Source organism: Mytilus galloprovincialis, chromosome 13 (assembly GCF_965363235.1).
Source record: "Mytilus galloprovincialis chromosome 13, xbMytGall1.hap1.1, whole genome shotgun sequence".
Lineage (NCBI taxonomy): Eukaryota > Metazoa > Mollusca > Bivalvia > Mytilida > Mytilidae > Mytilus > Mytilus galloprovincialis.
In genome coordinates this window covers 65,053,471-65,081,013 of record NC_134850.1, presented here as the reverse complement: position 1 = coordinate 65,081,013, position 27,543 = coordinate 65,053,471, and the positions used below count along the sequence as shown (strand labels likewise).

General features: G+C 32.9%; 1 protein-coding gene and 1 long non-coding RNA gene across 2 annotated transcripts; one reads left to right on the top strand and one right to left on the bottom strand.

Annotated features, from left to right (window-relative positions):
• Positions 1–3,684: 3,684 nt before the first annotated feature.
• On the bottom strand, positions 3,685–5,474 carry LOC143056883 (uncharacterized). The gene is made up of 2 exons (XR_012972555.1): positions 5,344–5,474; positions 3,685–4,415 (listed from the first exon to the last, which is right to left on the bottom strand). It is a non-coding gene; the product is annotated as an uncharacterized LOC143056883 (long non-coding RNA).
• Positions 5,475–23,409: 17,935 nt separating this feature from the next.
• Positions 23,410–26,382, top strand: LOC143057869 (beta-1,3-galactosyltransferase 5-like). Its single transcript, XM_076231314.1, has one exon. The coding sequence runs from the start codon at positions 23,733–23,735 to the stop codon at positions 24,891–24,893; it is 1,161 nt and encodes a 386-aa protein (XP_076087429.1). The 5' UTR covers positions 23,410–23,732; the 3' UTR covers positions 24,894–26,382.
• The last annotated feature ends 1,161 nt before the right edge of the window (positions 26,383–27,543 follow it).

The window sequence follows — 27,543 nt, the reverse complement described above, 5'->3', positions numbered from 1 at the left end:
CCAGTCTGGTTGAAACAGTTTATATATGATATGAAATCGTATCGATTTGTATATGTCTACGACTATTCGAGAATCGTCTCGAGACAAGAACGGAGGATGATGTAAAATATGTAAAACGGAATAATAGAACAAAGTCGTAGATGTATTGATAGTCCACGGAGAACAAGAATACATGTACATAGTAATATAATGCCAATTAGATAACATCTATATACGACCATATAGTAAGATGTTCACCGGTAATTTGATCCCTCCATAGTATGTTCATAAATTTATAAGACACACTGTCAAGGTATATTTGTTCCGCCTAACAGAAGTTCCAATGGAAACTTTATTATAAACATTGTCATAATATCTATTCCTGTGGGAACAAATATTCTATACCATTTGTTCCGTTAGGAACATATACTGTAATATTTATTCCTGCGGAACTTATATTATGAAGCTAAATTACCAAAATTGAGCTACATGTATATGGTGAGCCTACATTTCCCACTCAAGTTAAATATTTTTGCTGGCTTACAAGTAACTTGGCATACAATATTCTTAATGTGATAAGACAAAAGCAATCTCTATGAATGTCTGCTTTTTGTTAAACATCTTGAAGACATCTTTAATATATTGACTGTGTGTCTATAACGCCATCTCTTTACTAGTAAGACTTTTATCATTCACACAGACTAAACGGTTTGTTTCCTTTCAAATCTGCAGTACTAATGATAATAGTTTAGAAATTACCAAAAAGTCAAGTTCCTGATAAAAGGTATAGTGATGTGGTATGATTGGTAATGAGACAACAATCCAAGTTCAAATGAAGTGGATGTAAGCAATTGTAGGTAACTGTTGGACCTTCAACAATGAGAAAACTGCATACCAGTTAGGCCAAGTCTGCTTCAAAAACCATGGCATGAGAAACTAACATCTAAATCTTTAGAAGAAAAAAAAATCACGAAAAACAAATATGACAGACATGCATGAATCAAAGAAAATCACTGAGCTTTCAGACTCCTGACTTGGGATAGGCACATAAAGATTGTTGCGGGGTTAAACATGTTTATGGACGCTCAACTCTCCCCTAATATTTTTCGCTGTTGTATGAGTTATAATACTAGTATACAAATAGATAAGAAGCGTAACCCAAAAATGTAAACATACACGACAGTCCTTCACTTCACTCATTCAAGATAGCTACGGACCGTATACACTAGATTGTCTTCGTCGTCGTTGTTGTTTTCTTTCGATGCCATAATTCTCAACAATTTCCTGCATAAATTGCAGACTAGTTTTAAACGGCTGTGACCGAAGTTTCTTCTCATAGACCTCACTTTCATGATCAACGAAACGGCAAAACAGTTTGTACACAGTTGCTTAAACTTGAATCGGAATGGTATTCATAAAAAAAACAAATGAAACCAGGGGCGTAGCCAGACTTAAATTGAAGTGTAGGTACCAATCGGCAGGGGGTCTGGGGGCCGCTGAAGGCCCCGAGTGGGTCCAGGGCAAAGCCCTGGTAGAGGGTTCAGGGCTTCGCCCCCGCTTCGCCTCCCGACGGAAAACGGTTTTGAGCATTTCTGGATGCAATTTGTTTTTATTTCGTTGCACAGAAAACATTCAATTCACTGGTTATTTTTCTCATGAAATATACACGAAAAAAGTAAAGTTTAATTATTTATTTAATAATTAAAAAAGACTGATGAATGACTGTCCAGAAATTGTTTTCAACATTTATATTATATGCACATGAGGACAATGTTAAAAAGTTCAAACATAAAAGAAACCATCAAAGTCAAACTAATAAAGTACTAAATTTTCAGGAAAAACCATGACAAAATCACAACGTTTAAACGAAATTAAGGTGTCTGGGTTTTTTTTCACTGAAAATTTGTCAATAATGTCTTTGATATTTACACTTCTTATATTATATATAAATATATTCAAGATTGTTCCAATTCGAAATAGGCGTTTTTGAAGTTTTCTCTGCTTTTGTCCAAACACCCTGAAAATACGAGTTGTTTTAATGATGATCATGTGGTTTGGCAGTTGCCAATGAGACAAATATATTCACCAGAGACGAAAGCTCGAGGATGATAACATCTACCGTTATTATAGGTAACCGTACGGTCTTTAGCCATTCGAAAACACAGAATATTACGATATAAAAGGTTCTTGCATGACAAAATGTTAGTTTCTGAGCAAAAGTTGTAAATCGAAACAATCAAAGTAAATGTTAAAGAACAATACAAAAATCTACACATATACAACATACAACTTAACAGAAGTCGGAGTGGAAAATCATATTAAAAAAAAAATGTTCTGAAAACTGATAGACAATATAGGTACGTAATTTAAGCTACATGTGTGCATACTTAAATTCAACACAATCTGAATTTATCAAATATATATTTTCTGATTTATGCACCTACAATGTACCTGCTTGGGAATTTAAATAAGTGAGAGTCATATTCCACTTTGTAGACAACAGTTTTTGTTTTATTAGGTCATCCATATCAGATAATTTAGCAATGTCAGGGTATAGAGGTTCATATTTGCTGATTAGACTAAGAGTGAAATTTGAACTGGAGCTACATGTACTAGAAGGCGTCAAATCGGACGTAGCTGTCACTGCTTCACCTAAGTCAGTCTGGCTCCCCGCCATTACAACTGTTTCTTCATTTTCGTCACTTTCCGAGATTTGCTTTGATACCTTCGGCGTTTCATTTTGATTTTCTGGAGATTCACTTTGTCTTATTTTCTAAAACATTTCGTCTATAGTTCTATTTTTTAATTTGGGTTTTTCTTTGGGTTCTGACATTTTTCACAACTGAATAATCAATTCAATTACCGGTAAATGTCTGACTCGATCTGTATAGTTAAAAAACTAAATACGGTTAACTACACGGGTGTCATTCGGTTTAACGAGAGAAATAACAGTCTCCGGGACAAGTTTGCAATTCCGCTGAGTGCAAAAGTTGTCACCTTAATTTTTGAAGTTAAGTCAAAATGAAGTTGATAACTTGGTTGGTATTGGTTCCCTGATATTTGTCCTAAAATTTTTTGGCTCTAGCACCACTGTTGAAAAAGTTATGCCCCTTTTTTCAACAATTTCCTCAGAGGAAAAGTAGTTTTCCTCAAGGGAAATCAAATTTCCCTAAAGGAAAAAGATTTTTCCTCAAGGGAAATTGTTTTTTCCTCAAGGGAAAAAGATTTCCCTTAGGGAATTTGCTGCATAAATATTTCCTTTGAGGAAATTCTATTTCCTTAGAGGAAATTCTTTTTCCTTAGAGGAAATTCTTTTTCCTTTGAGGAAATTTGCGGCATCAAATTTTCCTTTGAGGAAATTCTATTTCCTTAGAGGAAATTTGCGGCTTTAAATTTTCCTTTGAGGAAATACTTTTTCCTGTGAGGAAATTTGTAGCTTCAAATTTTCCTTGGAGGAAATACTTTTTCCTGTAAGGAAATTGTTGACAAACACTTTTCCTTAAGGGAAAATTCAAGACAACAAATTTCCTCTAAGGAAATCATTCTTCTTCAAATTTCCTCGAAGGAAATTTCTGAACATCAAATTTCCCTTAAGGAAATGTTTTCCCTTATTTTTAAATTGTTAAAAATTTCTTCACTATACCATGCATACAAACAGTATGAATATGATTTTTACAAGACTGAATAATTGACATGATTGATATAAATGATATTTAAAACTTTAATAAATGTTTGACTCAACATTTTAATGACATTGAAAATTAATACAGTCTGACTGTTTAGGTCTAGGTATTGTTCATACTTTTTATATAACTTTAACTTTGATTTATAAAAAAAAATTGTACCAAAGGATTCTGTTTTCTTTGTAATTGTTTCAACACAATACATTAATAAGCAACCAATTTGAATGTCATACCATTTGTAGTGTTCTAAAGAATTTGTTTATATTTGCAGATTAAATAATAAAATAAACACTTTTCCTGTTATTTTAAATTAAAATTTTCTTCTGTTTCAGCTTGTGTAGTTATTCAATCCACTCGTAAGAATTCAGTGAATACATAATTCCATTCACTAATATTTTCCTTCAATTCTAAGAGAAACATTTTTGCAAATTGTTCTTCAATGATCTTCTTCTGTATATTTGATATGAGGGAGCAATGTAAATGAGTGGATAAAACTGGTGTTCCTTTTTTCAACAACAAAATAGTACTTTTTCTGCATTTCTCCTTTCTTTCGACTAATATATATAATATGTTGTTGCTTTTATACAATAGTGTTTTTGTGTATCTATGATAGAACTCCATTTTGTTGAAGGCCATTATCATGTGATTATGATAAAATTTCCTATTTCTTTTTTTGCAGGAAACCACAAATTCCAGTTCAATTTCCTCTTCAGTAATGACCTATTGGTCATGAAAACAAAGATGTCTGATAACCTATAAATACACAAAATAAACAAATAAAATGTTATAAATGGAGAGAGAAACAGCAAAAAAAGTTTATTTTGTCATGTTTATTAACATTTTAAATATATTTCCTTTCTTTTCTTGCATTAGTTTTTATGGATTTCTAACTTAAGCTGTCAGTTACTGTGAGTACTTAAAACTTTGTGTCATTTCAATTTAGGGAAATGTATAAATTTCTTGCTAACTGTAAACCAACTTATTTTCGCGAGCGATTTATTTTCACAAGCAATTTATTTTCGCATTTAGAAATATAACGCGCATATAACTCGTCGCGAATGTTTTTCATATGTATCTTCCCTTATTAAAATACATTAAGTAAACTTAAAAATTGTGAAAAATAAATAGCTTCGATGTCGACTAGAAAGTATAAAACACAAAAATAAAGTATTCACGAAAAATTAGTTGGTTTACAGTAGTCCAGTCTGTGTTTGCAGGAAATTTACATCATTAGTTGTCTGGTGGAGAGTTGTCTTATTGGCAATCATGCCACATCTTATTTTTATATAATCTTGCCATATATTCCAATTGTGCCTGTCCAAAGTTCGGAGCCTGTAGTTTTTGTCAGTTTACTCAGACACTTAAATTTAGTGGTTGTTGTTGTTGTTTCATACTGGTCATATTTATATTTTGTAATTTATTTTGTTATAAACTAGGCAATTAGTTTTACAGTTTGGATTGTTTCAATTTTCATCTGAGGGTCTTTTATAGCTGCCTACTTTGACTATAGGGTATGGATTTTCTCATTATTGAAGATCGTCACAGGCCTACTATTGCTTTCTTAAAGCCATGATCAATAGTTTTCATATCTAATATACCACATCTTTTAATTTTTATAGTAATCATGAAAATCATCTTTCAAGTTCAATAACTTTTTTAAAAACAAAAGTGGCGCCCTTACCATTTACGTTTAGTTGGCTTCTGCAAATTTTAAATTGTCTATCATTTCTGCTGTTTATAATTTCTCTGTATCTTCTATAGTTCTTGTCCTATACATAAAAGAGTAAAAGTTATTATTGAATGACATCTTGCATCAATATTTTTTTGCTGTTTAATGTACATGATGTATATTAATGTGTGTTTAATAAAAATCTGTACCATGAGTGCTTGATAAGCTTGTTGCCCTTTTAGCTGGTCTTTATGCTTTAAATGAATTTTAAAAATCAACTAGAAAAACTATGAGCACTGCGCAAATTAGACCCCTCCCCCCTCAAAAAAAAAGGACATGCACACACAATGGTATTCATTGACATAAAACATGAAGATAATTTGGCTCCATTTAGAGATATCTTGATTACAATTTTAAGGCTGTGATTTTTTAACAAATAAATTTCTAAAACCTTTCAAAGTTTGAAAATGGACAGATTTTAAATAACTTTCCAACAACTAAAGTTCCTTAACTCTGCATCTTATACAAAAATATACATGATAAATAGGGGATGATACTCCAGCTTGCATATTACATTGTATTAATTATTCAAAGTTTTAAAGGAACATAACTGAAGAACGGTAAAAGATTTACTACCAAAATTTGAAATTGATCTGATTTTGTGGTAAAAAGTATTGTTTTAAAGTTTAATAAAATTTGGTTGAGGTAAACTTAAGTTAGAGGACAGAAAACGAAAAATTTATTATTTTTCCATTTTTAAAGAATATAACTCTAGAATAGAAAAAGAGACACTACCAAAATTCAAGTATTATGAAAATTTTATGATTAATGTATTCTAATTCCAAGACTATCTAAGACATGGTTTGTTTGAATTAAAAAAGTTGGAATAAAGTACCTGCTAGAATTCAGGAGAATTAAAGCAAATCAGGCTATCTTCTAGATTGTCAGACAATTGACCATTTGACTGTAGAAAAGGAATTTTCTTTTTCTTATTTAGCTATTTGTTTTCTCTGTCTTTAAAGTCATAAGAAACGAGTAACCGATGAAAAATAATCTTCCTCCAATTCTTGAACCAATGCATACAAACATCATAAACTTAGTCTTCTATTCAAGAATTTTCCATTTTTTTCGCATAAATTTCGTTTTATAGTAAAAAAAAATGTTTCAATCGGTCAGTGTTGTTGGGAAAATATGGCAGGTAATTAAAGTTCTTGTTTTGAAGCCAAAGTTTAATGATTGTCACCTGTTTGTCAACAATCAACAAAAAAGCATGCAAATTGAGCACGTGTTTAACATGTAAATTCAGATAATAGTTTATTTTAAGGACATCCATGCGTATTGCGATCACCGGATTTTTACGAGATGGGTCACACTGAGGTCACTTTGCATATGGAAAATATGTGAGTGGAATTGCTTCCTGGAAGGAAGCAATTAAAATAAAGTAAACTTCTTCTAAATATGAATAAATTAAAGAATTTTCTTCAGAAAAAAGTTTATGTACATAAGTTTTATAATGAAAACTATCCATTGAGTTATAAAAAAAATATGCATTATTTTTTTTTAATTTGAGGTTTCTTATGACTTTAATATCTACTGAACTAAGCCAATTTTTTCACATATTTTTTTTTTTTTGTCTTTTCTCTCTTGTTATTTAACATAACAAAAAAAAACAAAGAGAAACTGACAATGCCAAGGCAAAACACAAGATGCAGAAAAGAAAAACAAAACAAAACACTTAGCAAAACCAACATCACCAAAAAAGTAGTGTTAAATTCATGTGCTCAGTCAGTCAGTGAGAGTTGGCAGATCCTGACCCACTATATTTATGCTTAAAAACCTAAAAATGTTGTCATAAATAGCATAGACAGCTCTTAGGGACGACATCAAAAGCTCAATGTAGGATAAAAAACTTAATTCACATAGTTTTTTCGCTGACCCCCCTACCCCCCTTCTTAACTTAATTTGCTGACCCCCCCCCCCCCCCCCCCCCCCCCCCAAACTATTCGGTTTAAGTTTTTTATCCTACATCGATCTTTTGATGTTGTCCCTTAGTCTTGAGAACCACATGTGTTAATTGTGTGAGTATAATCATGATGATAATCATGCACAAGATTTGACTTCTAAAAGCCTATATATTAAAATTTTCTGAAGATATTGCACGCATTTATTAATATGACCAATTTTAAGAAATGCACAAAGATGTGAGATGATTTATATAATTGTAATTTCAGGAATTTACAGAAAAGGCTTTTAACCCCACTGCATTTTGCACTTTTCTACATGTCAGGAGCCAGAAGTTATGGCCATTGTGACCTCTGTATGATTTTTATTTTAGTTTCTTACTTTATATTGAGGAGTATGAGGTCCATTATCATTATCACTCAACTAGTATACATTTTTGTTTAATGGCAAGCTTTCAATGGCAAGCTAAGGCTAGCTCACAGACACAGATCAAGGGGGTTCGAAGGTTGGAACCCCCCTTTTATTTTTGACGATCAATGCATTTGAATGGGGAATATAGTTCGAAACCCCCCCCCCCCCCCCCATATGTCCTGGGTTAGGAACCCCTTCTTTAAATGGCTGGATCCACCCCAGTCTCAGGTTGTGGGATTTTCTCACTGTGGATTTTCTGGTTGCATTGAAGACCCATTGGTGACCTTTGGCTGTTATCTGCTCTTTGGTCAGGTTGTTATCTCTTTGACACACAGTTGGAAAGCAAGTCCTTGGAAACGTCCGTTGTCGTCAAGCTTTATCAGCAACAATAGCAGGGGGAATTAATTAGGTGGCGCTACAGTCGTCCGTAACGTCAAAAAGTCCGCCAAATCAATCGGCTAAAAGATTGACGTTTAAAGTATTTTTTGCAACTTGTCATGCTTTTATTACAATGAAATTTTAAAATTTGTAGGTTTTGTGACCAATATAATTTCTTTACGACATACAAACATTACAAAAAATAGTTTGTTATTGCTATTCCTTTATCCTGTCAGTTCTAAAAAAAATTAGTCATCTTTTTTGTTCGCCAAAAAAATCGATTTTTCCTAATTTGACGTTTGCGTATCCAAATACAGAAAAGAACGGTTATAATCTTAAATGAAACCGGGAAACCTATTTCAAATTTATACACTGTTTTGAAGCCATCATTTTTTACTTTTATACATCAATTTTAGTGACCACCAGCCATGTCAATTTTTATCTGGTTTTAGCTACGTTTCTACTTCAAAACAGTAAAGTTTAGCTTCTTTTCATTGTACCTGTTTGAAAGTGCTCTAAAATACTGATTTTATTAAAGACATGAATGAAATTTTGATTAAAAGTTGTGGATTTTCACAATTCCATACGATACTTGTATTTTAAAGTAACTAAAACCCCTTTTGATCCCCTACACAAATTGACGGTGACATTGTTTTCTTTTTTCAACATACGTCATGTAACGTTTATAACAAAATATGTGTCAGGGTCATGTGCATAGTAAAAATTTACACATTGGAAAAGTGAAACAACAATCAAAGATCTTCTTTATTGCGTTTAAAGCTAAACGTCTTGGAAAATTCTGAAAGATCTGACAAATTATTGATAGCCTACTGTGTGGATGGACAAAAGTACAAAAATAGTAATAGAAAATGCATTGCAAAGAAAATTCTGTAGGAAAAAAACATATGAAAAAAAGAAAATGAAGGTCAGTTAATAAAATCTTGCTTATATTATTATCTCTTTACTTAGTAAGCTATATTTCCATTCTCAATTTTATAGTAATAAGAGCAAAAACTAGCTTATCAAGCCAAGTCAGCCAAACAAGAAGTTTATTCATAGAGATGTGTTCTTACAAAATTGAATTTATTCAAATGGCAAATTCTTGTCAAATTTAAGTATCTTTGATCATTATTGAAGTAAAATGCACAAAATTTGTCCCACCAGTTTCATTTCATTTCCTATTACTAGTATTCAGGTAAAGTATATACAATACTTTGTTTATAAATATGTAGTTATTTAAAGAAGCTGATACAGCAACCTGTTCAAGAGAAGAAGCCCCATTTTTTTCCAAAAAGTTTACTTTCATAATCTATAAAATACCCTGAGAAATAAGACAAAGGGCTACTGTGCAAGCTAATCTAATAGTTTAATTTCACAATAATAAAGATTCTAAAATTCAAAATTGTGTCACTTTCACTTATAATTTAAAGCATAGTGGGGTGCTCATTTTCGCCATATCTTTCCATGTTTTCTGCAGTTTATGTTCAGGTCAATATGTTTTTTAAGTATACTGATATTTCTATATGAAGATAACTTCAAATGCAAAACATTCCTAAGCTTGAAAACATGTTTGTTTGAAAATAATCACCTGTAAAGTTAGATTAAAGGGGGTTTGAAATTTCCTGATATTTTGTCAATGGGGGACACATATTCGCCGTTTTTACACATCTATTTAAAACCAAATAACTGCAACTTTATATAATATTATCAAATAAATTTCATTATAGATGCACAGCAGACATTTCAAAGATGTAAAAAACATAAATTTAGGCCAATCAGTCAAAAAATTACTAAGAAAAACTTCTTTGAAAATCGTGTTTTTCATTCAGGAAATTGACCGAAAATCGTTGTCTGTTTTTCGGTCCTTTGCAGTAAGTGCCGCAATTTTGTTTAAGTTTAAAAAATAATCATATTTGTTATAAAATTATAATTTATCGGCATATTTCTTCCATTTCAGCCATCTTTTGAAGTGTTTACACCTCAAAATCATAAAACGGCGAAATTGTGTCCCCGGCGAATATGTGCCCCCCACTCTATTTTTTTACAGAATTTCTGTCAATATTTTTGGTATAAAACTTATAAATCCCTTTTTTTGTATTTTACTGTTCAACTAAGAAACATAGGCTTGAGTTTAAAGGCTCTCTTAATTTGAAGAAATTTGTTGTGACTCTTGGTCACACTTTATAGAATATAAAATATATATGATCAGTACTATTTATTTAATAATTATATCAATTTTCAGAAAGATTATTGAAATTGTATAAACTATGTTTTATTGCATTAAATATAATCAGAAGTGTTTAAAAAAATTCTGCTAGGAATGATCCCACATATAAAAATTGCATGTAGTATATCTCATCCGCCAGATCTAATTTCTTTCAATATAGCTAGGTTTTTAATTTTACATGTAGGTGTCATTATCCACATTTCTGAATTGATTTTTTTTTACTGCAGTAATATTTTGTCTTTTAATATTTACATTTTATTATGAATTAGTCCTTCTCTGAAAAAAAGGGGGAAGTATCTCTTCTTTATATTATTATAACATAGTTATAAATCGAGTTTCGTTTATTTTCTTTCTAATTTTTGTAAAGTAAACTCCTTTTTTATTTTTTATGCAGTTTGCTGGGTTTTTATTTTTGACTGGTTATATTAAGGGGAGATAACCACTTGTACAAATCGGCATAAAAACCACCGCTTCGGTTTGAAATCAATTTGACGTTTGCGTATCCAACATTCTATTGCCGAGATACTCGTATCGAGTGTTTGTCTTAATGAGATGCTTTATTAAATTTAAATTCAGCCCATCATTTTTAGTTTCCTCGTAAATATTTAGATTTTTCGTTCAGGAGACTTGACAATTTTCACCCAAACTCCAAGTTTGCAGATAAAATAAAGAATAAAGGACTTTGATTTGATGTGTGAGCTTTGACGAGAATAAACTATGGATACTCCAGATTAGTTAGGTCAATAAGTTTTTATTACGATAATAGTATTCAGTGAGTTAAAATGAGGTTTGTCTCATCCGTTTTTTTACTGAATTTTCACGGTCACGTGACTCTATTGTTGCTGATAAACTTGGGGTCAAACCGTGACATGCTTTCCAACTGTATAAGGTTTATACAAAATTGTACAACTCAATGGTGGAGCCTATCTTAATGTAAGGAAGTGGAATTTGGGGAACAAAATCGTCTTGCGTAATAAACTCTGTGCAAAAATAAAGCCTGTAAGTAGTTTTTAAAAATTGGTAGAAATACGTCTAATATTTCTACTATAGGCGACTTAGGATGAACATCATGTTTGAATAAGCAGCGCGTTTCTTACGTTCGGCTTCTGTGTAAACTAACACGAATGGATCAAAGTAGTACTGTATATGATGTTTGGAGTTGGATATCACGTCGACGGAAAAGCTGGAGTACGGAGGTGAACAAGATGGTCAATTTGTTGGAAATAAGGAACATTTTTAGTGATGTGTCATTAAGTACAAAAGTAGCCATGAAAAAAGTTAATAAACAAGTTAACATCCTAAATAATACAGAATGGCAAAGAGAACTCTTTAAAGATCGTGGAAAAGACTCGTATGGAAAAAAACTAAGAACATACAGGCAATACAAAAGCAACTGTTCCGTGGAACCGTATGTGTCAAAAAAAATTCCACGGTCGTACCGACGTGTAATGGCCCTGTTTCGTGCAGGCTCGCTACTGTTAGCCATCGAGACTGGAAGATACACCAAGCCGCCAATACCTGTTGAAGACCGTTTATATGTTTATTGCTCTGACAATAGTGTTGAAACTGAGAAACATTTATTTGAACTGTTGTCTATATAATGACTTAAGATTTGACCTTTACTCAGAATGTTCACAACATATTAATAGTTTCGACAATTTGAATGACGATTTAAAATTTATATAAATCATGAATTGCTCCGCGATTCAGTCAGGGCCGTAACTACCAATGAGGCAGGTGAGGCAACTGCCTCCCCTGAATTTTCTACACCAAAATTTTTTTTTGAAGTAAAAAAATAAAATATTGACAATATGTACACGAAGAACTTGAATTTATATTATAAACAACACAAGTTAACAGTTTTAACAGTGTTATCATGATACGTAATATCTGTCATTTTTCGGATTTTTGGTCGAAAGTAAACCGTTTCAGTATTTGTTTTATTTTCAGTTTTTTCGTGTGGCCGTCCGTCTGTTATTCAGTATTGAGGGGGTCAGTATTCGTATGAGAAAACACATGAAACTTTGCTTTCGATAATTTTGAATAAAAACTTAACTATTTACTTTTAGTTGGGGGCTCAATTATTTAAGCAGAGGAAGTTCCTTTTGTATTGTGAATCTTTTAAGATATCGGAAATTCGTTACCGGCTGAATCAGCTGTTGGATCGTTTTTTTTTTAAGTTTCCCGATCGTACGAGAACATATGTGTACTATTGTTTTTCTGTTTGTCTTTTTCATTTTAGCCATGGCGTTGTCAGTTTGTTTTAGATTTATGAGTTTGACTGTCCCTTTGGTATCTTTCGTCCCTCTTTTATGGTCAATGCCTCAGTAGTTAAACACTCTCATTCGTTGTACCAGGGACTTTCTATACTAAGTATATACTAGACTAGTATAGAAAGTCCTTGGTTGTAGTTATATACATGTCTGTTCAGCTTTCAACAATATTGAAATTCAAGATCCCCGATAAAAAAAAATATGTTGCGTTTATAATCTTGCTTTATATGTTTTTTGAACTTACCAGTTTCTAAAAAAAATATCTTTAAATACAGAAAATACAGATAATAATTGTTTGCATGAAAATTGCTCCAAGGATCCAGCAAAACTGATCTTTCTTAAAGTAAGGAAATCGAAGGAAAACGGGTAATTTTAGCCGTATCATTTGAGAAAAAATCCACGGTCACAATATATTTAATGTTAACAATTATAGGTAAAAGTACAGCCTTCAAGACGGAGCTAGCATTGGCTCACTCGAACAGTAATCTCAGCTTGTTTTTGCATAAAATTTGCTTCCAGGTTCAAGCAATACTGATGTCTCTTAAAGTAAGGAAATCGAAGGGAAGCGGGTAATTTTTAGCCAATGACTTCTAGAGAAAAAAAAATCGGCGGGGGCTGTGCCCCCTACACCCTATCAAAGGGGGCTCAATTGGCGGCCCCCAAACCCCTGCCTCCCCTGAATTCGAACCCTAGTTACGGCCCTGTCAGTCATTTTTATGTAAAAGTATTCATACGTTTTTATGCGACGTAAATTATTTACATAGTTATGGCCCAGCAAAGAAGTTGTCGGTGCCATATAGTTTTACCCTTGTCCGAAATTTCGTAATTCCGTCATTCCGTCATTCCGCAAAAAACCATACACAGTTTTTTTTTTCTAAACGCCTTCAGATATTGGGCTGATTTTTGGTATGTGATGAGTTACAGATCAAGTTTACGTTTCATTCCGCTCCGCTAATTTTTGCAGAAATTACGGGCTTTGGACTTTGATAAATTGTTAAAAATCACAGTTATACAGAATTTTTTTCCAAACGCTTTCAGATATTTGGATGAAATTTGGTATGTGAGATATTCATGATGAGGTACAGATTATGTTTCATTTTTGTTCCGCTCCGCTAATTTTTGTCGAAATTACAGGCTATGGACTTTGATAAATTGTTGAAAATCACATTTATACAGACTTTTTTTCTAAACGCTTTCAGATATTGGGCTGATTTTTAGTATGTGAGTTACTCATGATGAGTTACAGATCAAGTTTAAGGTTTGTTCCGCTCCGCTGATTTTTGCAGAAATTAAGGGTTTACAACTTTCAAAATTGTTGAAAATCACAGGTTACAGATTTTTTTTCTAAACGCTTTCAGATATTTGGCTGTGAGATACTCATGATGAGTTCCAGATCAATTTTAAGTTTTGTTCCGCTTCGCTAATTGTTGCCCAAATTAAGGGTTTACAACTTTCAAAATTGTTGAAAATCACAGGCTTATCACAGGAATATGACAATTCTTGTCAATTTGTTTTTGATGCGTTTTGTTTGATTTCGACATGTTATTATGGACTTTCCGAATTGATTTTCCTCTAAGTTCAGTATTTTTGTGATTTTACTTTTCACAGATTACAGACTTTTGTTTTCTATATGCCTCCAGATATTTGATCTGATTTTTGATATGTGAGACTACCATCATGTTTGTGTCCACATGTGTTATTGAAATGGCAGATTTTTCAACTTTTTGAGGCGGGGCCATTCGTGTCGCTTTGACACATCTAGTTTTTAACTATTTTTCATGCGACATAAATTGTTTACTTAAATGTTTAACCGTGAATAATTATTTTAATTCATTCTGTATATTTAAATCATGCATATTAGTTGATTTTTTCCCGCAATATCTTAACGTAAATATTTTCAAATATATGTATGAAGTTTTAATTATATGTAAATTAAATATTTTTAACGAAACGTTTTTAAACATTTTTTACTTAAGTTTTATTCATCATGTTGAAAATACTAGTTATTTGTTTTAAAAAATATAGTATTTCAAAGTATCGTTGGGTTTTTAAGAACATGTATGTGACGGAATAGGAGTTCCTTCATAATATAGGTTAGTTTTATAAATGTTAGGCGGAGCAAATATACGTTGGCATCATAAGCCAAATGATATGGCTGGGTATGATTGTTCTATGTGTGTTTTAATATTATTAATTCGTATATTTTATCAAATTTGATTCGTTTAGAGATAGTCACATGTTAAACTATATTTTCGAAGGTAGAGAGAAAACGGCGGACAGCAAAAAGCATATTGACCGGCAAAAAGCATATTGCACGGTTATTTTTAGAATATCTAAAAACTGATATACTTTGTGACGTCATGTAATGAATTTCAGGATGTTGTTTAACGTTTTGAAACAAATGATATCTGTGATCGATTATTTGACGAAAAAAAAAATCTTCAAATACATAAGATGTCAAAAAAAAAAAAAATGAAATAACAACTAATATGTTATTATTGTCAAGGAGACAATGTAATATCTATAAAGTTCCAACAAACCTAAATGACGATTTTGATACAAACATGGTCGGAAATTAATAATATATCAAATATTGCCTTTGTATGAGATCAATACAGGATATATCGACCCAAAGAAGTATATCGACCTCGGACTTCGTCCTCAATCAATATACTTCTTTCAGGTCAATATATCCTTGTATCGACCTCATACAAAGGCTGTGTTTGTATAATATTGTTGTATAATTTATGTATGTCAATCAATATGTGACACAATAATAAAATAGATTATTATTTCCTTAAAGGTAGAAATTGGATTAACATCTAATTGACTATCAGTTAGAAAAAATAGCGTAAAGGACAATCCGACTTAATTAAACATTTCATTTATTGAACTTTTTAATCCAAAAAGTATTTTTTTAGCTGGCATTTAACATATATTGTAGGAAAATTACTTAAATAAAAAAATAAACAACAACAAAAATTTATAAATTACATTGTCTATTTGTTTATCTTTTTTAATCGTTTGTGAAATTAACAACACAAGACAATATTTTATTTGAATTCTCACCTCTTATAAAAACATTTACATAAAATAAAAATTTTACATATAAAACAAGAGCTTCTCTAAAACGAGTTATGAGAGACTATAAAAATGGTATATACATTTACATATATATGTTACAGTAAATAGGTGAAATTAGGAATTACATGTAATTACTAAAATTTAGGAATTACATGTAATTCCCGATGCACTTAGTAAATACAAGTAATTCCTAAGACTGCCAAGTAATTACCAGTAATTACTGATTTTAAAATGAATTTTTACACCTATTTACTAACTGTTAAAATAATGTTGTAATATGGTCAACTGATCAAAAGTTATGGTAATACTAATTAGAAAATCAGTGAGTATTCAGCTATACAAATTTTAAGGGTTTTTCAGAACCCAGTGTCTCGCCTACTCTTGCTGTGAGTCGCAGGCCCAAACAAAAATAGGAAACAAATATTTACAATTTTCCTCTCGATACTATCTTTTGACTAGTTCTGTAAGAATCTTCTATCAAAATTTGATAAAAATTCAGGATGGTTTATGAAATCTAAACTTTAACTGCAGAGTGTATGTTATGTTAACTGGAAAAAAATAGTCTGTTTACATAAGTAATATACGAAAAAGTATAGTTTTTTTTACAAACTTTATTTCTAGATATTAATTTATGATCATAAACAAGCTTCTGTCCAATTTTGTTAGAAATCCGGGATATTTTGAGAAAGATATTAAAATTTAAAAAAATTTAACCACAGTGTGAATGTAATGTTAACTGGCATAAAAACTAAGTCCCTTTATAAGTAAAATACGGAAAAACTTGATTTTATTTTTACAAAATTTACTTCTTGAAATTTATATTTTGATCATAAACAACTGAAGCTTCTGTCCAAGTTTGGTAGAAATCCAGGATAATATGAGAAACTTATCAAAATTTAAAAAATATAACCACAGAGCGAATATTTGTGGACTCCGCTGGCGACGGAATTATTAGGTTGGTTCGCTTTGTCTCGCTTTTGCGACAAAAAACGCAGGCTCGACGAAAAGGAAAAGAATGTCAACATTGAAAGTAAAACAAAAGGGATGGACCATTTAGTTGACTTTTTCAATCCACAAAAAGATCATTCTTATACAGGAAGAAACGATGATAAAATTTTGTTGGAGGTATAAAAGCTTAAGTTTGGAGGTCTTGAAGAAGTCATAAAAACACAAGATTATGAAAATGTGACTCTTAACGCCATCAATTTGTATAAATTTGTTTGTGAAGAATGTCAGCTTTATCGCAAATGTCTGACAAAAGAAGTCGTAGTTAAACCTATTTTGTAAAAGGAATTTAACTCATGTTATTGGCCAAGTTGATATACAGACTATGCCTGATGGAGAATTTAATATAATATAATTATGAGATTTTAAGAATTATCAAGATCATTTAATCAAGTTTGCCATAATCTAATGTCTATCTTAAAAAATAGCTGGCTAAGTTGCCTATAAATTTCTCAAAAATGTTTTTCTCAATTTTGGATTGATATCATTGTCTTGCATGCTCAAAATGGTTTTTAGGGAGTTTCAAAACTTATAAAATAACCATTTTCCAGTTTCAATTCACAAACACTGAAGAGTATGCACTTTTAATGTGCCTTATAATCCTTGATCCTTAAGTAAGCCCTAAAAATCCCTACCCCTTACTTACTTATTTGATATCTTAAATTATGTCTTTAATTTTGAAACAAAAATATCAAGTTAGTAAATAGCTGTAAAAATGACAAAAAAAATCAGTAAATACCTGTAATCACTGGAACAACTAGTAAATACATGTAATTACTAAACTGACTAGTGATTACAGGTATTTACTGAAATATTTAGTAATTACGTGTAATTCCTAATTTCACCTATTTACTGTAACATATATAAACAAGTCTAAATTGAAAACTACGTTCAAACCTAATATGATTGCGTTAGATAAAAACCGCAATTTTTATACGTGTGCATGTAAAACAAATTTCGTTGTAGAAAAAAAATATATTGACACCTTATGTTTGTGACATAACATCTTGGCCACAAGTTGATTGTTTTCTGTTTAGTATTAATTTATATTAAGATCCATTTTTTACAATTTTATTTGGCAATCGCCAATGGCAGTCAGCAGGGTTAAAGAAAATCAGTTGTTCGACCTGTTAGTCAAATGCGTTTTGTTTAAATATACTTTTTCACTTTTTAGGTCTTTTGGAAAATGTTGTTTGTGCTGTATTTAGACCCTTCTACAACGAAATTGGTTTTACATGCACACGTATAAAAATTGCGGTTTTTATCCAACGCAATCATATTAGGTTTGAACGTAGTTTTCAATTTAGACTTGTTTATAATTTTTCGTTTGGGCTTGTATCATATTTTCCCTCCGGTTTATATGATCCGTTCATCCTATATTGACTCTTAAAATTCAAGAGTCTATCTTAAATTGAGGGTAAATTATATGGCCTTCCAAATACCGTTTCGACCCCTAACATCACTGAAGAGAGATTCGGTAGGAGATCGAGCATGTATGTTGGTGTCCGTTAGAAGATTCGGTGTTGGTATGATTGTGGGTGTCCATTAGGAGATTCGGACCTAGTATGCTTGTGGGTGTCCGTTAGGTGTTTCGGATTTAGTATGCATGTGGGTGTCTGTTTGGAGATTTGGACTTAGTATGCTTGTGGGTGTCCGTGAGTAGATTTGGATTTTGTATGCTTGTGGGTGTCCATTAGGAGATTCGGATCTAATATGCTTGTGGGTGTTCGTTAGGAGATTTGGATCTAATATGCTTGTGGGTGTGCGTTAGGAGATTTGGATCTAGTATGATTTTGGGTGTACGTGAGGAGATTTGGGGCTAGTATGCTTGTAGGTGTCCGTTAGGAGATTCGGACTTAATATGCTTGTGGGTCTCCGTTATGAGATTTGGACCTAGTATGCTTGTGGTTGTCTATTAGGAGATTCGGACCTGATATGCATGTGGATGTCCGTTAGGAGATTCAGACCTAATATGCATGTGGGTGTTCGTTAGGAGATTTGGATCTAATATGCTTGTGGGTGTCCATTAGAAGATTTGGATCTAGTATGCTTTTGGGTGTCCGTTGGTAAATTTAGACCTAATATGCATGTGGGTGTCCGTTAGGAGATTTGCACCTAGTATGCTTGTGGGTGTCCGTTAGTAGATTCAGACCTTATATGCATGTGGGTGCCCATTAGGAGATTTGGATCTAACATGCTTGTGGGTGTCTGTTAGGAGATTTTGACCTAGTTTGCTTGTGTGTGTGTCCGTTAGGAGATTCGGACCTAATATACATGTGGGTGTCCGTTAGGAGATTTGGATCTAGTATGCTTGTGGGTGTCCGTAAGGACATATTGACCTTATATGCATGTGGGTGTCCGTTAGGAGATTTGGATCTAGTATGCTTGTGGGGATCCGTTAGGAGATTCGGACCTAATATGCTTGTGAGTGTCAGTTAGGAGATTTAGACCTAGTATGCTTGTGGGTGTTCGTTAGGAGATTTGGATCTAGTATGCTTGTGGGGGTCCGTTAGGAGATTTGGACCTAATATGCTTGTGGGTGTCTGTTAGGAGATGCGGACCTAGTATGCTTTTGTGTGTTCGTTAAGAGATTTGGACCTAGTATGCTTGTGGGTGTCCGTGAGGAGAGTCGGTGCTAGTATGCTTGTGGGTGTCCGTTAGGAGATTTGGACCTAATATGCTTGTGCTTGTCCTTTAGGAGATTTGGACCTAGTATGTTTTTGGGTGTCCGTAAGGAGATTTGGACCTAGTATGCTTGTGGGTGTCCATTAGGAGATTTGGACCTAGTATGCTTTTGGGTGTACGTGAGGAGATTTGGTGCTAGTATGCTTGTAGGTGTCCGTTAGGAGATTCAGAATTAATATGCGTGTGGGTGTCCATTAGGAGATTCGGACCTAATATGCATGTGGTTGTCCGTTAGGAGATTCAGACCTAATATGCATGTGGGTGTTCGTTAGGAGATTTGGATCTAATATGCTTGTGGGTGTCCGTTAGGAGATTGGATCTAGTATGCTTTTGGGTGTCCGTTGGTAGATTTAGACCTAATATGCATATGGGTGTCTGTTAGGAGATTTGGACCTAGTATGCTTGTGGGTGGCCGTTAGTAGATTCAGACCTAATATGCATGTGGGTGTCCGTTAGGAGATTTTGATATAATATGCTTGTGGGTGTCTGTTAGGAGATTCAGACCTAGTATGCTTGTGGGTGTTCGCTAAGAGATTTGGACTTAGTATGCTTGTGGGTGTCCGTGAGGAGATTCGGTGCTAGTATGCTTGTGTGTGTCCGTTAGGAGATTCGGACCTAATATGCTTGTGGTTGTCCTTTAGGAGATTTGGACCTAGTATGTTTTTTGGGTGTCCGTTAGGAGATTTGTACCTAGTATGCTTGTGGGTGTCCGTGAGAAGATTCGGAGCTAGTATGCTTGTGGGTGTCCGCTAGGAGATTCGGATTTAGTATGCATGTGAGTGTCCCTTAGTCCGTTAGGAGATTCGGTGCTAGCTATATAGTATGCTTGTGGTTGTCCGTTATGAGATTCGGATCTAGTATGCTTGTGAATGTCCGTTAGGAGATTCGTGTATAGTACAAATGTATGCTTTTGGGTGTTCATAGGAGATTCGTGTATAGTATGCTTGTGGATGTCAGTTTGCAAATTCAGATCTAGTATAATTGTGGTTGTCCGTTAGGAGATTCTGATCTAGTATGCTTGTGGTGTCCGTTAAGAGATTCAGATCAAGTATGCTGATGGGTGTCCATTAGGAGATTCGGATCTAGTATGCTTGTGTGTGTCCGTAGGAGATTTGGATCTAGTATGCTAGTGGGTGTCCGTTAGGAGATTTGGGGCTATTATGTTTGTGTGTGTCTGTTAGGAGATTCGGATTTAGTATGCTTGTGCGTGTCCGTTCGGAAATAAGGAGCTAGAATTCTTGTGGGTGTTCGTTTGGAAATAATGGGCTTGCATGCTTGTGAGTGTCTGTTTGAAAATAAAGAGCTAGTATGCTTGTGGGTGTCCGTTAGGAGAGTCAGTGCTTGCATGCTTGCTGGTGGCTGTTAGGTGATTCGGAGCTAGTATGCTTGTGGGTGTCCGTCAAGAGATTCGGTGCTAGCATACTTGATGGTGTCTTAAAGTAGGTTCGGAGGTAGGTTTATGGGTGTCTCTTTTGAGAATTTGAGCTATGTTTGTGGGTGTCTCTTTTGAGATTTAGAACTATGTTTTGGGGTGTCTATTTAAGATTCAGCGCTATGTTTGTGGGTGTCTCTTTTAGGATTCAGAACTATGTTTGTGAGTGTCTGTTTGAGATTTAGAGCTATGTTTGTAGGTGGGTGTCTCTTTTTTGATTCAGAACTATGTTTGTGGGTGTCTCTTTTGAGATTTAGAGCTATGTTTTGGGGTGTCTCTTTTAATTCAAAACTATGATTTTGGGTGTCTATTTTAGTTTCAGAGCAATGTTTGTGGATGTCTCTTTTGGGATTCAGAACTATGTTTTTTGGTGTCTATTTTAGATTCAGAGCTTTGTTTGTGGGTGTCTTTTTGAGGATTCAGAATTATGTTTATTGGTGTTTGTTTTAGATTCAGAGCTTTGTTTGTGGGGTTCTCTTTTGAGATTTAGAGCTAGTATGCTTCTGTGTGTTCTTTAGTTTAGGAGATTGAGAACTATAATTGTAGTTGTCCCTTGGGAAATTCTTTGTGATGGTCATTTATGTGATTCCTTGTGGGTGTACCTGTTTTTATTTAACCTTACCGTCTACTTCACATGAGTTCTAGAAAATAAGTTAATTTAGAATATCCTTTTTTTTTTTTTTGTTCTCAATAGAACAGTTTTTAATTTGAACAGATTGCATTATTTTCAAACAATACCCAATCCTTTTCAAATTGTAGATTGTAGTTAGGGGACGACCATTTGATATTCTGGGGGGTGGGGTGCAGGATGATTTTTTTTTATCAGTTATTTATTTTTGTAAACGGAGAGGACAGATTTTCTGCACTATTGAAGCAAGATTTTTCATTTTCATTAAAGCAAAGGACTGATTATTCATTTTCACAACTATATTTATGATTCGAAAACATACAGTTTTTAAATGATTTGTTTATTATGAATAATACATGTATAGTCAAGTCATTATTTATTAGCATACATACATAGTATTCAAGTTTTGGCTGTAACTAGTCTGTTTTAAAAGTATTGGGAAACATATTTTGCCGAGCGGAGCGAGGCAAAATTTTTTTTTGAAGGGTTTTGGAGTCACTGAACGCCCAAGAAGCTATAAAACAAATTATGCAATATCATGCTTTCTGGGTGTTCCTGAGATCCTTTCTTAATCTGAAAATGCAAGTTTTATTTTAATAATTTTTTGACAATATTTTGGTCTCTAAGCAAAATGTATAAATTCAGTGTTTTAAAAGTTTCTAGGGACAACATCAAAAGACCAATGTGCATGATAAAGCAAAAATGGAATTCACATATTTAAGTCTGTGGCTGCTGGTTTTTTTTTCAAACTCATGATCAAGTTCATAACAAAATTACTAGATTACAAATGGAATGCAACACTAACAGAATACAGTAGGTTAATCAATGAACAAAAGACAAATAAATATGAAACATTAATCCCGAAAAATAAGGGCTTCGTCTGAGGGAAAACAGAACTTGCTTCTTGCAAGGCACTCGCAGTGAACACAATTTGATATGGAGACAAGCGTTTGGTTTTGAAATTTCCTACATTAGGCATACATACATTTGCCTCAATGTAGTTACGGCGCTGTTAAAAAAAAGTGAGGTAACGTTTCCTGAGACAATATACCTAAAGTTAAATGAAACCAATTTTCAGACATTTCAAGTACATTTAAATGATATTAATACTTTTATTATTAAAAAAATTGGGAAGTGTTTCCTGATTTGTTTGGGGGGAAAAGATGAATTTATGAAGAATTTGGTGCCATCTCATACTTTCAATTGGACCTGCTAAGTTATTTATTTTCAATACGTTGCAAGTCAGATAATTTATTTTCAAACTACCAAAGAACAAACCATTTATTTTTGTGATTATCAAGGCTGAGTTATTTATTTTCAAAATCCTGCCAAACACAATGATTCTTCGACTAGTATTGCCTTATAATGGTATGAAAATGTTATTATCTAACCTTGATCAATTCGTGTACATTTAGTGTAAATATTTTTCCAATCGTACTTTTAATATATATTTGCATTCGTCTTGACTTTTTATATAATGTAATTATTTGTAGAGGATTATGTTTATTTGTAATAGATTAAGCACACTATTGCACACCTTGAAAATAAGTTCGATAACTCAATCAATCAATATCACTGACAGCAGGCTAAATCTTGTATAATGATAATGAGTTCAGTTGTCATTAAATGTCTAATAGATATCATAACTACATGTATTTTCTGTAAGTAAAATTATCCTAGAATTAAAAAAACAAATGGCTCTGCATATCCTAAAGAAATCCAACTAGCAAGGGAGCAAACCATGACATTTATCATAAGTCAGAGTTGCGTCACATTTTGTTGATGAAAAGAACCCCAATCATTATTCATATATCCAAGATGCCATAAAAGAACACAGGTCTTCAACAGGTTTTTTTGTTTCATATACAAATTTGAACTGTTATATTGTATGATAAAATATTAAGTTGATTTAGGGTGTTTAAACTTTTTATTGCTTCCCCTTGGGATAGCTACATTTTTGTACCGACAAATTGATAGATCTATGAATTATGCAATATATAGTATGGACATGACTTTCAATCAGCTTACTTAGATGACCGTACATTCATATTGAATTTTATTAAATGCCTTTTGACCAGAGGGACACACAATTAACAGGAAATAAAACAAATTAAATAATTGGATCAACATAGAAATTGAATTATTAAAGAGCCAGTGATATCTTCATTGTCACTTTTCTTTATATAAATATATAATAGACACTAGGCGAATAAAACTAAAACTTGATTGATTTCATGCACTGAAAAGGACGGGTTTGACGCCGAAAACAAATATCGGAAGTGAAGGAAGAATTTAGTGAGTTTATTGGATAAAAGTATGAAGTTCGTACAGAGAGTATCTGTGTTAGTCTTTTGGTTATTTACCTTATTGTTTTATAATAAGACGGTGATAATTTCCTTTTCAACTTACCATCAAACAATGTATAACAGCTTTGATGAAACGTTAGAGTACGCTACGGAGAAATTACAATACGTAACGAAGAAAGTAACATATGTTACGGAGTCAATGGTATACGCTATGAAGAAAACACAAACCAATACTCAGAAAATACAATTATTTCATGGAAGAAACATATCGTCGCAGTTTGACAGCTATTACATCAACGCTTCCGCTGGTGAACTTATGGACCCATTTATCCATCAACATCGCTACAAACTATTGATAAATCAAAATCGGAAATGCAAAGGAAAAAATATTTTTCTTTTAGTTTTTATACATGTGGCGCCGGGAAATTTTGCTGAACGAATCTTAATAAGATCCACGATTGGAACCGTTTTTAGTTTTCAGAATAAACGCATTGAATATGTATTTGTGCTTGGCAAAACTGAAAACATAACACTTCAACAAGAAATCCAACATGAAAGTAGAATTTACATGGACATTATTCAAAGTAATTTCATAGATTCATACAGGAATTTAACATATAAACTTGTATTTAGTTTATTTTGGGTGAATAATTTCTGCAACAATGCTAAATTCGTCATCAAGATGGACGATGATATTACAATCAATATCCCCCTCATAGTACCCTACTTGACAGAGAAGCTAAATGCTGGACAAGTATCGAATGTTCTAGAATGTAAAACGATAACGGAAAATGTTCCGGTTCGTGACAGGAACAATAAATGGTTTATAACACACGAGGAATATCCGTTCACGAAGTTTCTCCCATATTGTGCTGGACACAGTTCTATTATGTCAATTGACATTGTAAGAAAAATGTACAGAGCATCAAAGAATGTACCTTATTTATGGTTAGAAGATGTTTATGGAAGTGGATTTTTATCTTTGCTCTTAAAGATAAATATGTTTATGCCGACATTTTATGTTGAACCTGTGATTAGTAGTTTACATAGTCAGCCATGCAGTTTATTTTATTTGAATATTTTAAAAAATGAAACTAATTCATTAGAAATGTGGAATACTATAACAACATTTGAAAACAGACTAAACTGTTCAATTTCTTTTTATATATGAACGAGTTTTACTGTGAGTATTGTTGTGTGTTTGTTTTTCTACATTGGCTAGAGGTATAGGGAGAGGGTTCAGATTTAAAAAAAAAAAAAAAAACATGCGTAACCCCGCGGCATTTTTTGCGCCTGTCCCAAGTCAGGAGCCTAAGGTTGTTTTTTTTTTTGGTCTTGTATGATTTTTAATTTTTTAATTTCTTGTGTATAATTCGGAGTTTAGTATGACATCCATTATCACTGAACTAGTATACATATTTGTTAAAGGGCCAGCTAAAGGACGCCTCCGGGTGCGGGAGTTTCTCGCTACATTGAAGACCCATTGGAGGCCTTCGGCTGTTATCTGCTCTATGGTCGGGTTGTTGTCGCTTTGACACATTTCCATTCTCAATTTTATGAATATTCATGGTATATTCCCCACTGGCCGCAGACCAGGCAACATGAAAATATTTCCTTGTTCAGTTAACCAGGTTACCCGGATTCAATGCTAATTTAGCATACAATTTAAATAATATATGCTTTATTCCAAAAGCAGTTCAGCTTATAAGTATCGAGTATAATTAATATTAAATTAAGTATAGTAAGCAACAAATAGTACTATACGGTAATTCATTAATACATACAATTCATATAATTTAAAACCAATCTAGGAGTCTCAGAATGATATTAATTAACATAAACATGGTATGGGACATACACGTCCTGTAACATATGGCCTTAGATTTTGTTTTAATTTCAAAATTTCATGCTGCTATGTATCTATCATAACTAAATAAACGAGGACGTTTCAGAATAGGCCACAAACAAGCAAAATATCAGTACTTAGAATTAAGGCGGGTTGTGTTGTTCATTGTACAAAATAAGTCGTCGGTTAATAGTCAGATCGTATCAGATCGAAAATTCATTATTTGACTACTATAGGAATTTATATTGAAATAAGAACATATATGTTTGAGTGGCCGTTTTTGCCTTTGTTGTCTTCTTTATTGTATATTTTGTACTTTCTTCATTTATCGATTCGTTCGTCAAATATTTGGGGGAAAGGGGAAAAGGAGCTCCCTTGCGATATTGTCCTTTGTTCACCTTTATTATTGTAAGGCATTGTCCATTTTTAATTTTTTATTATCATTATTGACCTGTTTGTATTCATAATCGTCTTATGTTCATTATTATTTTGTATGATTGACTTCAACATGTGAGGAAAACGTGTGCGTCTGAGTTCAACATGTGTTGAAAACGTGTGCGTTTGAGTGTAACATGCGTGTTTAGTCATAAGTTTATGCGGTTAGTTTCAAGGTATCTATTAATTTTGAGAGACTGAGTCCAACATGTTTGTAAGTCATGTACGTCTGAGTAAGAGTGAGTTTGGTGAAAGGAATGTGTGATTTTGATGACCAAAAGGTTTAAGTTTGATAAAAGGTATGTTTGATTTCTTTTGAACTTTTTGTAATCTAAATATACATTTTAGTATGTTATAAATAAAATATAAGAATTTGTGATATTTTCCGTGTTGGTAGAACTTATTCGGCTGATCAATTTTGAAAATTATGATTTTCTCTCTGTTAAAATTCAGTTTTCAACAAGAGTGTCAACAAAGAATTAAATGTAGGAAAACATTATCCTGCCTACTCGACATTTGAAGAAATCGTCAATACAGAACAATTATAACTAATTAATATGGTGAATGGAGTCGACTATACCTATTCCTATTTAAACATGACTTTTTTGTCTTTCACACAAACGTACACAGACAAGAAGGCACTGCCATCAGAACGAATGAGAATTGACACAGCACACATTGAATAATTCAGATAAAAACACACATTGAATGATTCAGATAAAACACATATTTAAGGAATCAGATAAAACACATATTGAAGGATTCAGGTAAAACAGATATTGAAAAAAAATAGGGACGAAAGATACCAAAGGGACAGTCAAACTCATAAATCTAAAACAAACTGACAACGCCATGGCTAAAAATGAAAAAGACAAACAGAAAAACAATAGTAAACATGACACAACATAGAAAACTAAAGAATAAACAACACGAACCCCACCAAAACTAGGGGTGATCTCAGGTGCTCCGGAAGGGTAAGCAGATCCTGCTCCACTTGTGGCACCCGTCGTGTTGCTTATGTGATTACATAATTTTAATCCAGTAAATAGTCTAATTCGGTAGGTCATTGTAGTTGCGACGTAAGGAACATATCCGATATCATTTGTGAAACGGTTATTCCATAACGGTCAACCAACTCGTGATGGCGTCCGTAAAATTTACGAAGGGATGATTTAAACTTCACCATTTGGACCTCTTGGTTTAATAGCTTCCTTGTGAGCAGCAACCCTCTATCAAGAAAATCATGATAGGAAATGCAAGCACGGGAATATCGTATCAATTGGGAGATATATACCCCGTATGCAGGTGCTGCTGGAATGTTGCTACTTAGAAATGGAAAGTTCACAATTGGAAAGCTGAAATCATCTGATAAAACACATATTGAATGACTCAGATAAACACACATTGAAGGATTCAGATAACACATATTTCTATTTTTTATTTTCTTGTGTATTGTCTATTGCAATTGTGTGATAAAAGATCAATGTACTGATTATGTCTATAATTGGTCCACTATTGGAAATAAAATTTATCTTATCTA